General features: G+C 46.6%; 1 protein-coding gene across 5 annotated transcripts in view; it reads right to left on the bottom strand.

Annotated features, from left to right (window-relative positions):
• Positions 1 to 22,260, bottom strand: part of LOC144612543 (liprin-beta-2-like) — a 66,355-nt gene that overhangs the window by 5,743 nt on the left and 38,352 nt on the right. For 3 of the 5 annotated variants that reach the window (XM_078432115.1, XM_078432118.1, XM_078432120.1), the window contains 10 exons: positions 21,902 to 21,967; positions 18,380 to 18,440; positions 13,864 to 13,905; positions 12,503 to 12,671; positions 9,717 to 9,855; positions 7,845 to 7,973; positions 6,071 to 6,221; positions 5,315 to 5,426; positions 4,130 to 4,218; positions 1,500 to 1,622 (listed from right to left, as the gene is read on the bottom strand). In XM_078432115.1, coding sequence (XP_078288241.1) covers positions 1,500 to 1,622; positions 4,130 to 4,218; positions 5,315 to 5,426; positions 6,071 to 6,221; positions 7,845 to 7,973; positions 9,717 to 9,855; positions 12,503 to 12,671; positions 13,864 to 13,905; positions 18,380 to 18,440; positions 21,902 to 21,967 — 1,081 coding nt within the window. The remainder of the gene's footprint in view (positions 1 to 1,499; positions 1,623 to 4,129; positions 4,219 to 5,314; positions 5,427 to 6,070; positions 6,222 to 7,844; positions 7,974 to 9,716; positions 9,856 to 12,502; positions 12,672 to 13,863; positions 13,906 to 18,379; positions 18,441 to 21,901; positions 21,968 to 22,260) is intronic. The other 2 variants (XM_078432117.1, XM_078432119.1) reach the window with 2 other exon arrangements.

The following is a 22,260-nucleotide window of genomic DNA, read 5'->3' as shown; positions in this document are numbered from 1 at the left end:
TCTATTCCTTGGAGCGCAGGAGGATGAGGGGTGATCTTATAGAGGTATATAAAATCATGAGAGGAATAGATCGGGTAGATGCACGGGGTCTCTTGTCCAGAGTAGGTGAATCGAGGACCAGAGGACATAAGTTTAACGTGAAGGGGAAAAGATTTAATAGGAATCTAAGGGGTAACTTTTTCACACAAAGGACGGTGGGTGTATGGAACAAGCTGCCAGAGGAGGTAGTTGAGGTAGGGACTATCCCAACGTTTAAGAATCTGTTATAGACAGGTACATCGATAGGACAGGTTTGGAGCGATATGGACCAAACACGGGCAGGTGAGACCAATGTAGATGGGACATGTTGGCCGGTGTGGGCAAGGTGGGCCGAAGGGCCTATTTCCACGCTGTATCACTCTATGAGTCTCTGACTCTGAGCAGTAATTTTATCCATGTCCCTCATTAACTTGTACACCTATAAGGTCACCTCTCAGCCTCCTAAACTCCAAAGAAAAATTGTTCCTGCCTATCCAACCTCTCCCTATAACTCAATCTCGCAAGCCCAAGTAACATTCTGGGGATGAATCTCTTCTGCACTCTTTCCAACTTTAATTATATCCTTCCAGTCGCCAGGGATCTAGAGTATGTGGGAGAGTTTTGTGAAGTAAATGCAATTTTCTTCAATGACTTTTCTGTCTTTACCTTGCACTAAACGTTATTCCCTTATCATGTATCTATACACTGTAAATGGATTGATTGTAATCATGTATAGTTTTTCTGCTGACTGGCTGGCACGCAACAAAAAGCTTTTCACTGTACCTCAGTACACGTGACAATAAACTAAACTGAACTGAACTGGAAGTAAGTGTGAAATTAGGTCAGATTTTCACTGACTTCACAAGGGCAAGGAAGCCTGACTTTGCCTCAGTTAATCGATGCACACAAGCTCCCATAAACAGCGTTGTGATTCTGACAAGAAAACACGTGGCTTAAGAACAGTAGCTACGTTTCTAGAAGCCTAGACTTGTGAACTGGAGGCACAAGTTCAAAGTTGTGTCATTATTGGTGATTCCAAATCTTAGTTAGTTTAGTTTGGTTTAATTTAGTTTAGAGATACAACGCGGAAACAGGCCCTTCGGCCCACCGAGGTCACGCCGACCAGCGATCCCCGCTCACTTACACTATTCCACAAACACAAGGGACAACTTACAATTATACCAAGCCAATTAACCTTCAAACCTACACGTCTTTGGAGTGTGGGAGTAAACCGGAGATCCCAGAGAAAACCCATGCCGGTCACGGGGAGAACGTACAAACCGGTGGATTGTTGTAAGAATCCACCATTAGGCTAGATGAGATTTCAACGCTTCAAATCTGGTTGATTCTGTAATGTGGTCCTTGGTTCTGCACAGACTATGTTCTATGAGCTACAACGCACTGCTTCACAACAAAGCATCGAAGGGGGCAAATTGAGCCCAGGGCCCTTCATGGACACGTGACAATGGGAGACCCCATACCTCATCAGAAGGTCGACGTCGCAGGCAGCTTGGGTGGAACTTGTTGACATGGAGCACATGAATGGCACACTTAACGCTCAGGTGATGTAACTGACTGGTAACCTTCAGGTACAAGAGGTCATTCTGCAATAGAACAAAAGAGTATCACCCATCAATATTACCCGTTGCCTACATATGCAGCAAGGAGCAAGCCCACCATGTTTGCACCTGCCATGATTCCACTTTAAACTAATCCCATCTGCCTGCACTTGATCCTTATCCCTCCATTCCCTGCAAATCCACAGGCCAGTATAGTGGTAGTATCTTTAATCAGACTCTACCGTTAGTGTTACCGTTACTGGACTCTACCTTGCACTAAACATTATTCCCTTTATCCTGCATCCGTACACAGTAGATGGCTTGATTGTAATCAAGTATAATTTTTTCTCTGACTGAATAGCAAGCAACAAAAAGCTTTTCACTTCCTTCTGTACATGTGAAATAATAAACTGAACAGAACCGAAGTGTCTAAATTCCTCCTAAAAGCCGCTCTTGTATCTGTCTCCACCACCAAGCCAAGCAGCGTGTTACAGGCACCAACCGCTCTGTGTAGAAACTTGCCCAAACATCTCCTTTAAACTTTGCCCCTCTCACCATAAAGCTATGTCCTCTAGTCTTTGGTATTTCCACCCTGAGAACAAAATGTTCCGACACTCTATTCTGTCTCTGCCTTTAATAATTTTACAAACTTCATCTGGCCCATGCTGCCTCAAAGAGTGGTGGAAGTAGATTCAACAGTAACTTTCTGAATGGAATTAAATGTTTGGAATGGAAAAACACACTTGAGTATATCTAGCCCCACTGATGTTGCAAAGAACCGAGGGCTTTTGAAGTCTGAAGAAGGGACCCAAACTAAAAGTTGCTTCTCCATTCTCTCCCCAGATGTTCATAGGTTCTAGGAACAGAATTAGGCCTTTCGGCCCATCAACTCTACTCTGCCATTCAATCGTGGCTGATCTATCTTTCCCTCTTAACCCCATTTTCCTGCCTTCTCCCCATAACCCGACACCCGTACTAATCAAGAATCTTTCAATCTCTGCCTTAAAAATATCCACTGACTTGGCCTCCACACCCTTCTTTGTCAATGAATTCCACAGATTCACCACCTCTGACTTAAGTAATTCCTCCTCATCTCCTTTCTAAAGGTACAGCCTTTTAATTCTAAGGGTGTGGCCTCTGGTCCTAGACTCTCCCACGTGTGGAAACATCCTTTCCACACCCACTCTATCCAGGCCGTTCACTATTTGGTGAGTTTCAATGAGGTCCCCCCTCATCCTTCCAAATTCCAGTGAGTACAGGCCCAGTGTCGTCAAACGCTCATCATATGTTAACCCAATCATTCCTGGGATTATTCTTTTCAGTCAGATGCTACATGACCCACTGAGTTCCTCCAACACTTTGCTCAAGAGTCCAAGGACGTTCCTTAGAAAGTTAGCATGCATGAAATGCGACTGACTCACTGCTGGAGATACAAACTCAGAGAGGTTGGGTTGAAGGAATGGACAGCTAGTACAGTTACCTCACAGCTCCAGGTTCAATCCTCTCCTCGGGCGGGTGCTGTCTGTCTGTGAGAAGTTTGCACCTTCTCCCCCTGTGAGCATCTGGACTTTCTCCAAGATACTCCAGTTTCCTCACATATTTCAAAGTAGTTTGTGTTGGTGCATTAATTGGCCCATGTATGTTGCCACAGGTCTGTTGGCAAGTGCTAGAAATTTGGGGGGAGTTGATGGGAATGTTGGAGGGGTAAAATAGGATTAGTGCAGGTTTAGTGTGAATGAATCGATGGTGCAGAGTTGGTGTTGTGAAGGGCCTGTTTCCAAGCTATATCTTTTTTGACAGAAGTTGATTTAAAACCCTTCTCTTTCGACTTTACTATAGAGATGCAGCATGGAAACAAGTCCTTCGGCCCACCGAGTCCACGCCGATCAGCGATCACCCCTCCACCAGCACTGGGGACAATTTTACAATTTTTACCTACAAATTAACCTACAAATCTGCACTTCTGTGGCGTGTGGGAGAAACTAGGGCACTTGGAGAAAACCCACGTGGTCACAGGGAGAATGTAGAAACACGGTACAGACAGGATTGAACCGGGTCTCTGGAGTTGTGAGGCAGCAACTCTACTGCTGTGCCATCCCTCATATGCCACAAGTTGTTTGTTTCACGCTACGGGATTCTAAATTGGATTTGCAGCGCGGGTTGGTAACTAGTTAACTCACCACAGAAGCGGGTTGGCAACTAGTTAACTCACCACAGTAGCACGGGTTGGCAACTAGTTAACTCACCACAGTAGCGCGGGTTGGTAACTAGTTAACTCACCACAGTAGCTCGGGTTGGCAACTAGTTAACTCACCACAGTAGCACGGGTTGGCAACTAGTTAACTCACCACAGTAGCGCGGATTGGTAACTAGTTAACTCACCACAGTAGCACGGGTTGGCAACTAGTTAACTCACCACAGTTGCGCAGGTTGACAACTAGTTAACTCATCACAGTAGCGCGGGTTGGCCACTAGTTAACTCACCACAATAGCGCGGGTTGGTAACTAGTTAACTCACCACAGTAGCGCGGGTTGGCAATTAGTTAACTCACCACAGTGAGGTACTGCAGCACTCGGCCATCAACCTTAGACTCCGCGAACTGGTCCTTGTACTGAGGCAGGCCGATGTCATCCAGCCAACCTGAGACACAACACAACACAAACAGGGTCAACAGAGGTGAACGTAAGACAGCTTACTGCCGAATATCACCACAGAACAAGAACAAGCCATTCAGCCCACAATGCCTGTGCCAAGCACGATGCCTCTTCTGTTGCATGCGTTCCATATCCATGTTCCTATCCCGAAGCCTCTGAAGTCCCACTCCCATATCTGCCTCCACCAACAGCCCTGGCACAGCGTTGCAGGCACCCACCATTCACCGTGTATTAGTGTGGGACACAAATCTCTCAGCTCTCTCGTGCCGAGACACACAAGGGTGCACGCAACTGGTTTAAAACAAACTTGGGAACAGCACCAGCTGTTTGATTGCAGCATGGAAATAGGCCCCACGGCCCATTGAGTCCACACCGACTATTCATGACCTGTCCACACTAGTTCTATGTTACCCACTTCCGTATCCACTCTACACACGCACAGCAATTTACAGCAGCCACTTAACCTACAAAACCACGTTACGTGGAATGAAACCAGAGCAACTGGAAGAATTCCACACGGTCACAAGAAGGACATGTGAACTCCACACAGACAGCACCCTAGGTTAGGATCAATCACAGGTCTTTGGCGCTGTGAGGGCGCCACTGGGCTGCGGCTGAACAACCTTTTCTCATCTACACTGGATGAAGATATCTGCTCGAAGTCCCTCATTTGGAGACAGGAGAAGCAACAAGATCAGCTCAGAGCGATGTTTGGACATTTTATATGAAGCACCAGAGAGCTCCAGACCTCAGCTTTAATTCAGTGCAGTAGAAACTTGTAGCAATTGAATGATCTTTAGACTTTAGAAGATATACAAATCGGAAACAGGCCCTTCGGCCCACCGAGTCCACACCTGCACGTCTTTGGAGTGTGGGAGGAAACCGGAGCACCCGGAGAAAACCCACGCAGGTCACAGGGAGAACGTACAAACTCCGTACACACAGCACCCGTAGTCAGGATCGAACTAGTGTCTCTGGCGCTGTGAGGCAGTATCATTGCCGCCCTGATCATTGCCCGTGGGTGAACCTCAACCGTGACAAGAGCAGGCAGACCTTGGTCTGCAGGTGTGGACTGTACTCACGTGTTACCCAGATGTGGTTCAGCTTCCCTGCACTCTCACTCAGCCCACTCTCCACTGCCTTCTGTAGCACCTGGATCTTCTTCCTGTGCAATGGGTGTTTGATTCCCAGCTCCTGCATCCAACATTATTGGAGGAGAGAAAACACACAGAATCAAGAGAGAGTTATTTATTTATGTATCAATTCACCATACCCAAGCCCAAGATATCCCAGGGATCTTTAAAGCCTATGGAAGAGACACACGAAAGTGCTAATGCTGGAATCCTATATACAACACAAAGTACAGGAGGAACTCTGTGGGACAGGCAGCAGTTTAGTTTAGAGATACAACCTGTAAACAGGCCCTTCGGCCATCTGAGTCCAGACCGACCAGCAATCCCCACACACTCGCACTATCCTATACACCAGGGACAATTTACATCTTTACCAAAGCCAATTAACCTACAAACCGGTACATCTTTGGAGTGTGGGAGGAAACCGGAGCACCCAGACAAAAACCCACATTGTCACAGGGAGAACATACAAACTCCGTATAGACAGCACCCATGGTCAGGATCGAACCCAGGTCTCTGACGCTGTAAAGCAGCAATTCTACCGCTACTTTTATAGCCGTTCTGATGTAAAAGGGCACAGGGTTGTAGGACTGAATGGTCATTTACCCGAAACACTTCAGCTCCACCCGCAGTGATGGAGCCGAGCGCTGTGTAACACACTTCTTGTTTATCTGGTGTACCTGGCTTGGCGGGACGACATCTTACCTTCTCGACCTCCTGAGGTGTTGCTGTCAATAGTTTCTTCCCAGACGTTACCCACTGTCTGGCCAACGCCACGTACTGACCGAGGCCAGAGTCCTCGAGCCAAGTGCACACCTGGTCAGTTGTCCACTGGTGGAAAGGCGTGTTCGGATCTCTGATAAAGAACGTCATAGGAGGCGTTTACTAAGGAACAGTGGAGTTATGCAACATTCGGGGAAAGAAACAGGCCATTCAGTCCATCGGGGCAACAGTCGTGTGGCAAGGAGCCACAGATACTGGAGTAGCTCAGCGTATCAGAGAGCATTCCTGGAGAACATGGATAGGCGATTAGTACGGGTGTCAGGGGTTATGGGGAGAAGGCAGGAGAATGAGAGGGAGAGATAATTCAGCCATGATTGAATGGCGGAGTAAACGTGATGGACCGAATGGCCTAATTCTACTCCTATCACTTATGAACATGCCAAGCTATGTTCTCCAGGAACACTGCCTGACCTGCTGAGCTCCTCCAGCATTTTGTATCAATCATCGGGGCAACAGTAGTGTTTTCCTGGGGCTTCTAAACTGAAAAGGGCATACAGGAATAAGGGAAGTACAGTGACATGGTGCTGAGATGAAAGATCTGCCATGATCCTATTGAATCGAGGCAGTTATAAGGGAGACAGTCAAGGCCATGGGGTAATGGAATTGGGCATTGCCCTGCTGTGGAATTGACATGGATTTATCAGGCTGTGTGGTCTCCTCTGTGTTGCAATAAGCAAGACCATATGAGAAAAGCTTATTGTTCATAATTATCTGGACAAGTTGTCTGTCCTGCCTCAAACATACAGGCACCTTGCGTCTTACGCCCGAGTTATATTCTTGAAAAGCAGCGCGGAATTCAAAAATGTGAAAATTAAACATGTGCATGACCACAGTCTGAGTCCGGTGTAAATCTGAGTCCGGTGTAAATCTGAGTCCGGTGTAAATCTGAGTCCGGTGTAAATCTGAGTCCGGTGTAAATCTGAGTGCATCATTCCACAATGCAAGCGTATACATCAGACTGTGGTATTAAATGAACAAGCACGTTATTTCAAAAACACATAAATCAACACATAAAAGGTGAGGTGCCGGCATTCTCTGCCAGCATGTGCCGTGCACAGGGAAATGGGACAAGCTTGGAGGGGTCTCTAGGTGGGCACGGGCGACTTGGGCTGAAGGGCCTGTATAACTCCTGTATCTGTACACTGTAGACGGCCCAATTGTAATCATGTATTGTCTTTCCGCTGACTGGATTCCACGCAACAAAAGCTTTTCACTGTACCTCAGTACACGTGACAATAAACTAAACTCAACTATGATTCCAGCATGTCAGATTCATATTTCCAACAGCACATGAGGCCGTTCAGGCCATTGGGTCGACGATATCTTGAGAGCCATGTCACCGGTCCTTTTCTCCCTGGAATCTCACTGGAACACATTCTTTCACATGATTCATCCCCGATTCTCTTACCACTCACCCACGCACCCAGGAGTAACTAACAGTGGCCAATTGACCTACCAACCTGAACGTCTTTGGTATGCGGGAGGAAAACGGATTACCCAGAAGAAACCCTCGATGAGAACGTACAAACTCCACACAAACATCACCGGAGGTCAGGATCGATCCTGGGTTTCTAGAGGCAGTAGCTCCACCAGCAGTGCTGCTCTGAGCCTAATCATCCCTCAACATACACCCACTTTAACAGCTTTTCTCCCCACAGTTTTGCCCCGTACCCTGTGGTGACACTTTGAGACTCACATCCGCAGACCAGACACCTCCCCAGACCGTGTTAAACAGGGACCCACGGTCGCTCGTAGACCGCCTCTCTTGAACTCTGTTGTGGCCTCGTCAGCGTCCTGGAGTGAGCTCGAATGCGTCCTGCGTATTCTAGGTGACGGAAGAGAGAAGGGAGAAAGGATGGTTACAGCATCTTGAGCCCCATTATGTCTACCCAAGAGCAAACCATCTTCCCATTTTCCCCACCATCTCCCCATAGATGAGGAAAGTTTGGCATGTCTTATCAGCTTCCATCGATGCACTCACTTACACTGCATCAAACATCTCAGAAGAATGCATCACAGCTTGGTTTGGTAACAATTCTGCTCAAGACCACAAGAAACGGCAGAGAGTTGTGGATGTTTTCCATCCTGGGAAAACGTTGCTGATTGTCAACCCTACCTCTGCCTCTCATCATTTTATATACTTCTATCAGCGCTCACCGCAACCTCTAACGCTTACGAGAAAACAACCTACGTTTGTCTAACCTCCCCTAATAGGTGATGCCCTCTAATCCAGGCAGCATTTTGATAAACCTTTGCTGCACACTCTTCAAAGCCTCACTATTCTTTCTGTAATGAAGTTTCCAGAACTGCACACAATAACCAAAGTCATTTCACGATGCAACATGATTGTTATACTCAATGCCTCAACCAATGCAGGCAAACACACACCAGACCTTTGTTACAACCTCTTCTATGTCTGCTGCTACATTTTTTTTAAATTGTGTTACTTTTTAAGGCCCTTGACTCAGTCTGTCCTGAACATCAATCATCCATCACGGGACAGTGGTTTAGCTGGAAGAGAATCTGCCACACACGCAGCGCCACACACGCAGCGCCACACACGCAGCGCCACACACGCAGCGCCACACACGCAGCGCCACACACGCAGCGCCACACACGCAGCGCCACACACGCAGCGCCACACACGCAGCGCCACACACGCAGCGCCACACACGCAGCGCCACACACGCAGCGCCACACACGCAGCGCCACACACGCAGCGCCACACACGCAGCGCCACACACGCAGCGCCACACACGCAGCGCCACACACGCAGCGCCAGAGACCCTGGTTTGATCCTGACCTTGGGTGCTGTCTCTGTAAACTCTGCACATTCTCCCTGTGACCATGAGGATCTCCTCCAGGTGCTCCGGTTTCCTACCACATCCCAAAGACCTGCGGGCTGGCCCACTGTAAATCGCCCCTGGTGTGTAGGGCGTGGGTGAGAAGGTGGGGTAACAGAGAACTCGTGTGAACAGGTGATCAATGGTTGGCATGGACTCGGGGGGCTGAATGGCCCATTTCTATGCTGTATGTTTCAGTCAATCAAAATCCCATTTGATCCTTATTCTCATCATCTCCCATCATAGACCCATCTGTTCAATAACACACCTGTCTTTAATTGGACTTTATTGTGCATTAATGTTGTACCTTTATCCACACACTTGAATGTAATTGCGTATAGTCATTTCTTTGACTGGATAGCATGCAGCAACAGCTTGTCACTGTACGACGGTACAGTGGCAATAATAAACTAAACTGAAAGAACAAAAGACACCTGGGGCAATTTACTGCAACCAATTAACTAAAGAACCAGCAAGTCTTTCAGATCTGGGAGGAAACCCATTCGGTGACAGGCAGCACCGAAGTCAGGATCGAACCATGGTCTCTGCAGGATGAGGCAAAGGCTCTATTAACCGCGCCATTGCCTTTGCTTTTAAAGAGAGTGCAGCAATTAGACACAATTCCTCCTGGGAACAGAGCTCCCCGTGGCAGCAGAGTTAACAGCAAGGCATCAATCACACTGCAAACTTCCCACAAGGCCGCAAGGCTGGAGATTCCAACTCACTTCCCCAGGAATTTCTTCAGTCCTTTGTTCTTTTTGTTCTCGGAGGAAGTCGAAGGGAAGTGGTCTGGCTCAGTGGTGGAGGATGGAGGTGAGCGGTCAGGTGAGCTAAGGGTGGAGTCGACACTTCTCTCTGCCTCTCCTAAGGGGGGAAGCACAGTTTGATGTTTAGTTTACTTTAGTTTAGTGATACAGAATGGAAACACCAGCTCTATATTATCCCACTTTTGCATCCACTCCCGACACCCTAGAGGCAGTTTATAGAAATTAATTATTCTACAAACCACGCACGTCTTTGGGATGTGGTCAGAAACTGGAGCACCTGTTACTAACCAGGGAGACTCAGCACCCAAGGTCAGGATCGAACAGGGATCTCTGGTGCTGTGTGGCAGAAGCTCTTCCAGCTAAACCACTGTCCCACGAGGGAACAATTTTTAGTTCATGTGAAGCTCACAGAGTGGAGTCACACAGTATGGAAACAGGCCCTTCAGCCCAACTTGCTCCATCTACACTAGTCTCACCTGCCTGTGTTTGACCCATATCCATCTCAACCTATCCTATCCATGTACTTGTCCAAATGTTTTTTTAAACGTACCTGCCTCAACTACCTCCTCTGATAGCCTGATCCATGTTCTTACTACCCTTACCGTGAAAAAGTTACTCCCCAGGTTCCTATTAAATATTCCCCCCCCTCACCTTAAACCTATGTCCTCTGTTACTTGATTCCCTTACTCTGAGTAAAAGACTCTGTGCATTTACCCCATCTATTTCTCTCATGATCTTATACACCTCTATAATATCTTAGTGTAAAACAGCAGCATGGTGCAAGATTGTATTTGTACCAGTGTGATCCAGAACTCAGATCAGGTACGTTATCTGTGGTAGTTGGCCCCAAAAAGGTTTAGTTACAACACTCTCAAGTTACCAATTAATCAACCTGTTTGCAAATGAGAGGGCAGGACGTGTCACGCTCCACAGGAAGAGAACTTTGAAGCTGCCACTCCCAGGCGGGCCAAATTTGAATGAAACCTTTAAGCTACTTGTGCTCTCTCGGGTGAATGAAGGGATCGTGGATGGATTAGAGTCGTGGAGCACAGAACCAGGTCCTTCCACCCAACTTGTCCACACCGTTCCAGGCACCTTGCCGAGCTACCTCTTGGTCCATAATTACTCTAAACCTTTCTTATCCATGTACCTGTCCCTTAAATTGTTGTTATTGTAGCTGCCTCCACCAAATAGTGAAAGGCCTGGATAGAGTGGATGTGGAGAGGATGTTTCCACTAGTGGAAGTGCCGAGGACCAGGAGCCATAGCTCAGAATAAAAGGACTTACCTTTAGAAAGGAGATGAGAAGGAATTTATTTACTCAGAGGGTGGTGAATCTGTGGAATTCATTGCCATAGCGACTATGGACGCCAAGTCAATGGATATTTTTAAGGTGGAGATTGACAGATTAGTACATGCGTCAGGGGTTGTGAGGAGAAGGCAGGAGCACGAGGTTCAGAGGGAAAGATAGACCACCCATGATTGAACGGCAGAGTACACTTGATGGGCCGAATGGCCTAATTCTGCTCCTAGAACTTATGAACCACTTCTCTGGCAGCTGGTTCCATGTTCCCACCGCCCTCTGTGCAACAATCCTGGCCCTTGGAGTTGTTTATCGATGGGTTGATAGAGAATGCCTGATGTGGGGAGTTTCCATCACAACCCTCTCCTCCCTTTAAAATGATGCCCTAACTATTGAAGCAGATTTGTCCATCCCTGCTATCACAGTGGTCAAAGAAATGAAAGGTTCGGTGACAGTTCCAATCCTTAACTGCCCATGGGTTTCCTGACCAAAAAAAACATTCTCCCTTAATCATCATTCTTTAATTTCTCACCCAGACTAAGATTGCACTGGTAGCAGCTTGTGATAACCCACCCAGTCTAATCCCATTCTCCTCTACTCCACACCATCAAATAACCCACCCAGTCTAATCCCTCTCTACCCTCACACCCCCATACCATTAAATTCCCCGCTGTCTTTCCACTCTGTCCACAACCTGCACTACCCCACTCAGTCCCAATCTCTTTAATACCCCCTCAGTCTAATTCCCCTTCCGACCCTTGCACAAACTTGGTTTGCTACCTTTGTCTGAGTGCGCTGCTGGCTCGAAGGGCCGAATGGCCTACTCCTGCACCTATTGTCTATTGTCTATGGGTAGATTGTTGCAATTTCGATTAAACAGAGCCACAGGCAGCCTGCTTCTGGAAAGAGTGCAATGCGAAATACAAGTTTACGCTGTGAGCACGTCAGGATTGGGGGCTGATTTTGGCGGTGGACTCAGTCCATGTACACTTCAAATCCACTGCCTGGGATCCCAACATCTTAAGCTCAGACTGCTGGGGAATTGGCATTGGCAAGTTGTTGTTGGCTGGTACCCAACATGCAAAGCTTTACTTGCTTCTCCAGACATGTTCATCCTTGTCAGAAAGCAATGAACATAGAACAGCACAGCACGGGAACAGGCCCTGCTGTCCACACTGTCTGTACTGAACATGACGCCATGACCCATAACCATGACCCATCCACATGACCCATAACCATAGGATTAGTGTCAATGTGTGGTTGGCATGGACTTAGTGGGCTGCAGGGCCTGACATTGTCACGATGGGCTGGATGAGCTCTTTCTGTGTTGTAGTTCATGCGAAGGGTCACCCCAGAACTGGCACGATGGGACGAATGGACGACTGATGTGCTGGAAGACTCCAACCACCATTTGAGAGGCAAATGTTACCAGTGAAACATACTCAGATTGGCTGCGTCGCTCTCCCAGTCTTCAGGAGCTTCTGATGTTGATGTTGGGCCTGAAGCCAGCCTTGGGTTCTGAGGGAACTGCTCAGCGTTAGCCAAGTGATTGGACGGCAGAAGTTTTCCCGGGAGGGTCTGGTACTTGCTGTCATCCAAGTAAGGCTTTCCCTGTCGGACAAAGTCAAGAGACACGGAATAAATATCCACTCATCCCGAAGACTCGCGAGGCTGCAGATGCCGGAATCTTGAGCTAAAAAAAATACGGAATAACTCGGCAGGTCAAGCGGCATCTGTAGAGGGAAAGAACAAGCAACCTTCCGGGTCGGGACTTGTCTTTTATCCTGCACAAGATGATGGGAAGGAAGAAGCTGGGCTCCCAAACCTGTTCCCTACCCCCATAATCTTAGCATCAGGGTTAAACGTTTCCTCTCCTGCACCTTTGCTCTGTCAAAAAATCATTCCCAAATCTACAATGTGGTGTTTGAGAATAGTCACAAACTTAAATCCGACATTGGGTTTAGAAGGATGAGGAGAGGACCTCATTGAAATTTCCCGAATAGTGAAAGGCCTGGATAGAGTGGACATGGAAAGGATGTTTTCACTAATGGGTCTAGAGGGCATAACCTCAGAATAAAATGATGTACCTTTAGAAATGAGTTGAGGAGAAATTTCTTTAGTCAGAGGGCGGTGAATCTGTGAAATTCATTGCCACAGAAGGCTGTGGAGGCCAAGTCAATGGATATTTTTAAAGCAGAGATTCTTGATTGGTAAGGGTGTCAAACGTTATGGGGAGAAGGCAAGAGAATGGGGTAGGGAAGGAAAGATATATCAACCATGATTGAATGGTGGAGTAGAATTGATGAGCCAAATGGCCTAATTCTGCTCCTATAACGTGAACTAGGGTTCAGAAGGAGGTGGAAAAGGAATGGCAAGAGACTGCTTTGATAGAGATGCATGTTTTAAGGAACATCATAGAAGGGGCAGGAGATGAGAAGGTTAGGAACCTAGGCCCCTGAACCCAGAGCAACGACCTCCAATGCTCCAGAGAAAACAATCCAAGTCGTTAATACCCAATAATCCAGGACAATTAGGCATGGAGAAGAAACATCAGCCTCACCAGCAATGCCCACACCTTGCAAATGGATGAACACCAGAACACCCTTATCCAACATAATTGGCATCGCAGAACTTTGCAGGAGAGACAAGTTAATTTTGTATCAGAGATACCAGAGATTTCATTTAGGAGCAGGCTGACAATTCCACAAAGCTTACACCAGCACACACACACACCAGACAATGAGTGAGACAGCAACCAGGAGTAGCAGAGTAGAGGGTAAAGATTAAATAAATGAGTTAATACCTCAGACTGTGCTGGTTCTTTGTTTTCCCAGACTGAGAGCTGCTGAGTTGGAGGAGGAGAGAGGAGGAAGGTGGAATCAGTTCACGGATTAATGGGATAAAGCATTAACGTTGACATCTTGTTAGTACACTTGCTGCACAGAATGGCAACACAGCGATATATCCGTGAGTAATGTGTAGGAAGGAACTGCAGATGCTGGTTGACACTAAAGATAGACATAAAATGCTGGAGTAACTCAGTGGGTCAGGCAGCATCTCTGGAGAAAAGGAGTAGGTGACGTTTCAGGTCAAGACCCTTCTTCAGACTGAAGACAAATCTGAAGAAGGATCTCAACACAACATGTCACCAATTTCTTTTATCAAGAGATGCTGCTTCACCCGCTGAGTTATTCCAACATTTTGTGTCTATCTTCTGTGAATAATGTCCCAGGACTGGTTGCATCATGGCCTGTTTCAGCAAAAATGCCAAGGAACAGAGACCTCAGAGAATGGTAGATACTGCCCACTGCCCATCACAGGAACTGAACTCCCCACCATCGAAGGGATCTACAGGAGGGACTCCCTCAAAAAGGCGCCCAATATCATCAAAGACGCACACCACCCTTGCGACGCCGTGATCTTGCTGCTACCATCGGGAAGGGGATACAGGAGCCCAAAACTGTGACATTCACGAGCTGCTTCCTTCCAGCAACCATCCGGCTCTTGAACATTACACATCTCCTTTGAACTGTCTTTGGTTGCACTATGGACTCAATTTTGCACTATTATGGTTACCTAGTATTACAGTTATTAATTTATTGAAATATTGATTATTAAATCTTTCTGTGTGGTACTATGTTTATGGGCCTGTTAAGCTGCTGTAAGAAAGAATTTCATTATACCGTAGTTGGTATATCTACAATTGTGGACCATTGTGCGCTACACTTTTCCTTGATCATCTTTGCTGGCTTTGATTTCTTCATATCATACCTTTCATTCACAGGGAAAGGTTGGGCATGTACAAGGATAAGAAAACTAGAGAGAGATCTATGCCAAACAGGGGCAAATGGGATTAGTTTCGATGGGACATCTTGGAAACATGGACAGGTGTATCTATGTCGAGCTGACCATTTAACATCTTGTAAAAACAGGTCAAACGGTGGGCTTTACGTCTGTCTTGGAGAGTGTTCCATCCCAATGAATTTTGAAGTTCGGTAACACTCGCTTCTCTCTCTCATAGGTATTTGTAACAAAACGAGCTGCCTGTCTTTGGACACGTTCGATGGAAGAATTTTTTAAAATTATGTATGGGTTCCATGCTGCAACTGCGTAGTCCAAATGTGGTTTAACAAGGGTGATGTATAACTTCTTGATAGAAGTTGAACAATGATAAAAGTTGCGTCTCAGAAAATTGAGGACACCTGTTGCTTTCACCGTTGCATGATGAGTCTGACCATTCCAACGTAGATAATTCTGTGATTTGATGCCAAGATACTTGGTCTGTTTGGATTCTTCAATGGTGGCACCAAGAATATTATATGATGTTTCGCCTGGTTTCCTCCTCCTGGTGACACGCATGGTTTCACATTTGGAAGGATTGAACTGCATCCCCCATTGTTGTGACCACTCAACCATAGTATCGGGATCTTTTTGGAGAGCATCTTTATCATCAGCTGACTTAATTGGATGGTACAGCAAACAATCATCAGCGAATAGTCTGGTCGTGCTTGTGACTTTTTCATGGATGTCATTAATGTAAAGCAAAAACAGATGAGGGCCCAGTACTGTGCCCTGAGGTGTACCACTTAATACTGGATGCCAATCAGAGCTTTTTCCATTCACACACACGTGCTGAAGACGTTTTGTCAGAAAACTGGAAATGGTTTCGTGTTGGAACTAACACCGTAGTAGTCAAGCTTCCGAAGCAGTCTCTGGTGTGGGATGACATCAAATGCTTTAGAAAAGTCTAGTACTACTAAATCCGTGACGACATTGCTGTCAAGGTTCTTGGCCAGATCATTTGTTGTCAGGATAAGCTGAGACTCACATGATCTATGCCTCCTAAATGCATGTTGGTTGTCAGCAAGTATGCTATGTTTGCTAAGGTGTCTCATCAGATTACTATCGATTATATGCTCCAGTAGTTTGCAGCAAGTGCTTGTTAATGAAACAGGACGATAATTAGCCAGTTGGTGGTTGAACCTTCCTTGAAGAGAGGAGTGATGTTAGCCTTCCTCCAATCCAGCGGAACATCACCTGAGTCAAGCGACTGTTGGAAAATGAACTGCAAAACAGGAGCCAGTTCTTCGGCCATGATCTTAAGGGCATGATTCTGTATTTGGTCAGGTCCAATATCTTTTGTGTATTGATGTTGAGCAGTAACTTCTTTACACCTTCAAGCTCAATTTTAATAGCAGGCATATCAGCATGTGGGCTGGGCGGTAGATCTGGGAATGATGAAGGCTCCGTATCTTCACGGGTGAAAACGTGTTGAAATTGGTTTGCAAGAGCTTCTGCCTTCGCCTGGTCCTCAGTGATCAGACAGTTGTTCACTTTGAGCATCTGGACACCTGTGTTGTCTGTCCGTCTAGATTTCACATATCTCCAAAACGCCTTGTGTTGCTTCTCCTCAAGAATGGAAGAAACATGTTGTCTATGAGTACTCCTAATAGCGCGATCAACTTGCTTTCGTACTCTAGTAAAATTGTCCCAATCCAGTTTTGTAACCCTTTTTTGGGCACGGATATAAAACTTCTCTTTCTTACTGTAGAGACGTTTCAGTTTTGCCGTAAACCAAGGAGGGCGCATACGGCCCTTAATGAGTTTTTGAGGAACATGATTTACAACAATGTCATTTAAAGAGTCTCTCAGCCACACGCAGTTGTCCTTTACCGTTCTTTTACCTGGATGCAGGTTAAAGAAATCTGTCCTCAGTTTTTCTGCCAAGTCGTTAAATTCCTCACTGTTCACTTTTCTCCAGAGGGAAATTTTACGTGGTGGTTTTGAAGGAACTTTAATCTTTGTGTGTAGTGTTGCTTGAATAATAAAATGATCGCTGATTCCAGCACATGATGAAACCTCCGAAATTAAGTCTGGATGCGAAGTCAACAATAAATCTAAAGTATTTTCAGTGCCACGTGTATCATCACGTCTGGTAGGGAAAGTGACTTTTTGGGACAGGTGATTTTCCAGAATACGGTCAGCCAGGGCTTCCTGAAGAGTCCCCTTTGGTTCGCTTTGTGTGCCATCAGACCAATCTACACCTGGGACATTGAAATCCCCCCCCCCCCCCCCCCCCCAGGATGAGAAGGGGAGAGGGTGACGAGGCGCTAAGTTTGGAGATGTTTGATTTAAGATCTAAACGAGGCACAGATTTCATGTCAGGCAGTCGGTAAAAGCTTTAACGACTGACCCTGGACCGTAGCTTGACACCAGATTTGCTCAGAGTCGCTGTCTAAGTCGGTTCTTTCAAAACAAGGAATGGTATTGTTTACTCCGATGAATACACCACCTCCACGCGAGTTTCTGTCCTTTCTAAAAATTTGGAGATGAGGAGGGAAAATCTCAGCAGATTTGATTGTTGGGTCTTGCCACGATACGGACCTGATCAGGATATCAGGTTTTTCAATTTCAATAAATGAATTTATAGCAGCAGATTTTCCTTTTATTCTACGGCAATTTATAACAGTGAATTTGATACCATATTTATTGCTGATAGTTTTGCAACGCATTTCCATGAAACACATTTATGCATATCTTCTGAGCACTGACTTTCGGGAAAATTTTCAAGGTTAAAAACAGCTAAAGAGCTAAAAAAGTCCCGATAAAAGATAAAACTAAATAAGACTCAGAAGAGAAACAACTGCCGCCACCAGTCAGTTTCCTTGTCTTGCCTTGTCTTGAAGACAGCTAAATACAGCTAATTACAGCTAAAAACAGCTAAGTGCCTTTTCTCCAGGCACTCCGGTTTCCTCCCACACTCCAAAGAAGTACACGTTTATAGTTTAATTGACTTAAATTGTAAATTGCCCCCAATGTGTAGGATAGTCCTGGCGATGGGGTGGTCGCTGGTTGGCGTGGACTCAAGGGCCAGTTTCCACGCTGTATCTCCAAAGTCTAAAGATGCTCTCTGGAATTTGACATTTCCACCCTGGGACAAAAAGGTTCTGACTGTCTACCCTATCTATGTCTCTCATAATTGTATATACTTTTATCAGATCTCCCCTCAGCCTCTGATGCTCCAGAGAAAACAATCCAAGTTTGTCCAATCTCTCCTTATAGCTAATACTCTCTAACCCAGGCAGCATTCTGGCTAACCTCTTCTGTGTCCTCATAACCTCTGATACTCTAGAGAAAAAAATCCATGTTTGCCCAATCTCTCTATACCCACTAGTCTTCTGTTCTCGTGCTTTTCACAAACATCCCTTCAAAATAAGATACAACAAATTAGAGGTGGTTGGGATATAGAGTCAGGTCTCGTGCTCCAGGCAGTGATTCTCCCTCCTTCTGCACCCATGGAGAATACTGGTAGCACTAACCTTCTGCGTACGACTACTGTTCAGCTCCTCCATGCTGGCAGACGAATGTCTTGGTTGTACCCTGTAGTCGTTCAAAAGAGAATGACAATTGGTAGAGCAGAGGCTGGAAATAGCGCGGGCATCCACACAAGTGACAGGGCTTTCTCTCCCCTCCACTGCACTCTGGACTGCTGCAGGCTGGGCCTGTTTGTTTAAGGGGTGCTGGGAGGGGAGGCGAAGGGTTCGTAGGGTGACTGATGGGTCCTGAGGGGGCAACGAGGGGTTGATTAACATCCACTGTTGCCAATGGTTGATTCCCTGCCTCTAGTTGTGGAGTGTCCGAGCCAGCCAGGTAGTTGTCAGGGGGTGAACCGTGGGGTCTGATAGCGAAGGCAAGACTTTACTTTGGAGATACAGCATGGAAACAGGCCCTTCGGCTCACTGGTCTGTGCTGACCAGAGACCCATTCACAATAGTTCTTTCCTGCACACTAGGGACAATGATGTACGAAGGTAAGCTAGCCAATAATATAAAGGAGGATAGTAAAAGCTTCTTTAGGTACGTGAAGAGGGAAAGAATAGTTAAGGCAAATGTGGGTCCCTTGAAGACAGAAGCGGGTGAATTTATAATGGGGAACAAGGAAATGGCAGACGAGTTGTACCGGTACTTTGGATCTGTCTTCACGAAGGAAGATACAAACAATCTCTCAGATGTTCTAGTGGCCAGAGATCCTAGGGTGACGGAGGAACAGAAAGAAATTCACATTAGGCAGGAAATGGTGTTGGGTAGACTGATGGGACTGAAGGCTGATAAATCCCCAGGGCCTGATGGTCTGCATCCCAGAGTACTTAAGGAGGTGGGTCTAGAAATCGTGGATGCATTGGTGATCATTTTCCAATGTTCTGTAGATTCAGGATCAGTTCCTGTGGATTGGAGGGTAACTAATGTTATCCCACTTTTTAAGAAAGGAGGGAGAGAGAAAACAGGAAATTATAGACCAGTTAGTCTGACATCAGTGGTGGGGAAGTTGCTGGAGTCAATTATAAAAGACGAAATTGCAGAGCATTTGGATAGCAGTAACAGGATCGTTCCGAGGCAGCATGGATTTACGAAGGGAAAATCATGCTTGACTAATCTTCTGGAATTTTTTGATGATGTAACTAGGAAAATTGGCAGCGGGGAGCCGGTGGATGTAGTGTACCTTGACTTTCAGAAAGCCTTTGACAAGGTCCCACATAGAAGATTAGTGGGCAAAATTAGAGCACATGGTATTGGGGTAGGATACTGACATGGATAGAAAATTGGTTGACAGACAGAAAGCAAAGAGTGGGGATAAATGGGTCCCTTTCAGAATGGCAGGCAGTGACTAGTGGGGTACCGCAAGGCTCGGTGCTGGGACCGCAGCTATTTACAATATACATTAATGACTTGGATGAAGGGATTAAAAGTACCATTAGCAAATTTGCAGATGATACAAAGCTGGGTGGCAGTGTGAACTGTGAGGAAGATGCTATGAGGTTGCAGGGTGACTTGGACAGGTTGCGTGAGTGGGCGGATGCGTGGCAGATGCAGTTTAATGTGGATAAGTGTGAGGTTATCCACTTTGGTGGTAAGAATAGGAAGGCAGATTATTATCTGAATGGTGTCAAGTTAGGAAAAGGGGACGTACAACGAGATCTGGGTTGTCTAGTGCATCAGTCACTGAAAGGAAACATGCAGGTACAGCAGGCAGTGAAGAAAGCCAATGGAATGTTGGCCTTCATAACAAGAGGAGTTGAGAAAAGGAGCAAAGAGGTCCTTCTGCAGTTGTACAGGGCCCTAGTGAGACCGCACCTGGAGTACTGTGTGCAGTATTGGTCTCCAAATTTTAGGAAGGATATTCTTGCTATTGAAGGCGTGCAGCGTAGGTTTACTAGGTTAATTCCCGGAATGGCGGCACTGTCATATGTTGAAAGACTGGAGCGACTAGGCTTGTATACACGGGAATTTAGAAGGATGAGAGGGGATCTTATCGAAACGTATAAGATTATTAAGGGGTTGGACACGTTAGAGGCAGGAAACATGTTCCCAATGTTGGGGGAGTCCAGAACCAGGAGCCACAGTTTAAGAATAAGGGGTAGGCCATTTAGAACGGAGATGAGGAAAAACCTTTTCAGTCAGAGAGTTGTGAATCTGTGGAATTCTCTGCCTCAGAAGGCAGTGGAGGCCAATTCTCTGAGTGCATTCAAGAGAGAGCTAGATAGAGCTCTTAAAGATAGCGGAGTCAGGGGGTATGGGGAGAAGGCAGGAACGGGGTACTGATTGAGAGTGATCAGCCATGATCGCATTGAATGGCGGTGCTGGCTCGAAGGGCTGAATGGCCCACTCCTGCACCTATTGTCTATTGTCTATTGTCTATTGAGACCCACGCGGTCACAGAGAGAACGTACAAACTCTGTACAGACAGCACCCATAGTCTGTATGTATGCTGACTATATATACAGTCAGCATACATACCTGGTGTCTGGCACTGTAAGGCAGCAACTCTACCGCTGTGCCACCCGAACAGAGAGAAAACACAAGCATGGGGGAGGGGGGTAAATGGGCGGGGGGGGCGGTGCAAAGACAAGTGGGGAAGGGGGGGGACTCAAAGACGAGAGGGGAGAACTGAGGGGAGAGAGAATTATGCAAGAGGGGCAGGTGAGCTTGGGGCTGGGAGGGACATGGAGGGTGAGTGGGGACGAGTGATGGAGCGGCTGAGAGATGAGGGTCGTCACTGCATCAGGCAGTGGGGAGGAAGGGCATGTCTAGGCTTCACGTCAATGAGCTATTAGTGAGGCTCACCTCTGGGGCACCTTGTGGACCTGGATTACTTGCCTGTACCAGAGTGTCCAAGGGTTTGTGGTGGAAGAGGTCAGATTCACAACCAAACCCTAGATCAGCACGAAATGCTGGAGTAACTCAGCGGGACAGGCAGCATCTCTGGAGAGAAGGAATGGGTGACATTTCGGGTCGAGACCCTTCTTCAGAATGAGTCAGGGAAGACGGAGATAAAGAGATAAGAAAGAGTAAGGTGTGAAAATGAGACAAAGGGGATGCAGTTCAAGGAAAATGTAGAATAGATCATTGTTCGCAAGGAGAAGGTCACAACAAAGCAAACGGAGATAAAATCTAAACGGGGACAGTCAGACTAGTCGGAGAACTGGAAAGGGATGGAGAGAGAGGGAAGGCAAGGGTTACCTGAATTTAAGGAAGTCAATATTCATACCGTTGGGGTGTTAGCTGCCCAAGCAAAATATGAAGTGCTGTTCCTCCAATTTGCGCTGGGCCTCTCTCTGACTATGGAGGAGGCCGAGGACAGAAAGGTCAGTGTGGGAATGGGAGGGGGAGTTAAAGTGTTTAGCAACTGGGAGATCAGGTTGGTTTAGGCGGCCTGAGAGGAGGTGTTCAGTGAAACTATCTCAGAGCCTGTGCTTGGTATAGTGCAGATACACAGAGCTCTGGGCAGCTGTGGTTATCAGTACCGCTGGAACAACCGTTGTTCATGCCCCTTGTTCTACTCACCAATGCATTGGAGCCTCGATTTCATTGCCTGCAGTCATGTCTCTGTCAGGGTGAAGCTGGGCGCGTCTAGAATGCAAATAAGGCTTGATTAGTGCTTGAGATTGGAGCAGAGTAGTATTGGTTCACTATTGCAACGTGTACATTGATATGGAGAAACACTTTATTTGCGTGCTACGCAGTCAAATTATAGATTTTACACTTTAGAGATACGGTGCGGAAACAGGAATTTCAGCCCACCAAGTCCACACCAACCAGCAATCACCCCGTACACTAGCACTATCCTACACACAAGGGACAATTTACAATTTTTACCAATGCCAATTAACTGACAAGCCTCTACATCTTTGGAGTGTAGGAGG

Source organism: Rhinoraja longicauda, unplaced genomic scaffold, assembly GCF_053455715.1.
Source record: "Rhinoraja longicauda isolate Sanriku21f unplaced genomic scaffold, sRhiLon1.1 Scf000059, whole genome shotgun sequence".
Classification (NCBI taxonomy): domain Eukaryota; kingdom Metazoa; phylum Chordata; class Chondrichthyes; order Rajiformes; family Arhynchobatidae; genus Rhinoraja; species Rhinoraja longicauda.
The sequence above is the reverse complement of the archived record's forward strand: the minus strand, read 5'-3'. Positions and strand labels throughout refer to the sequence as shown.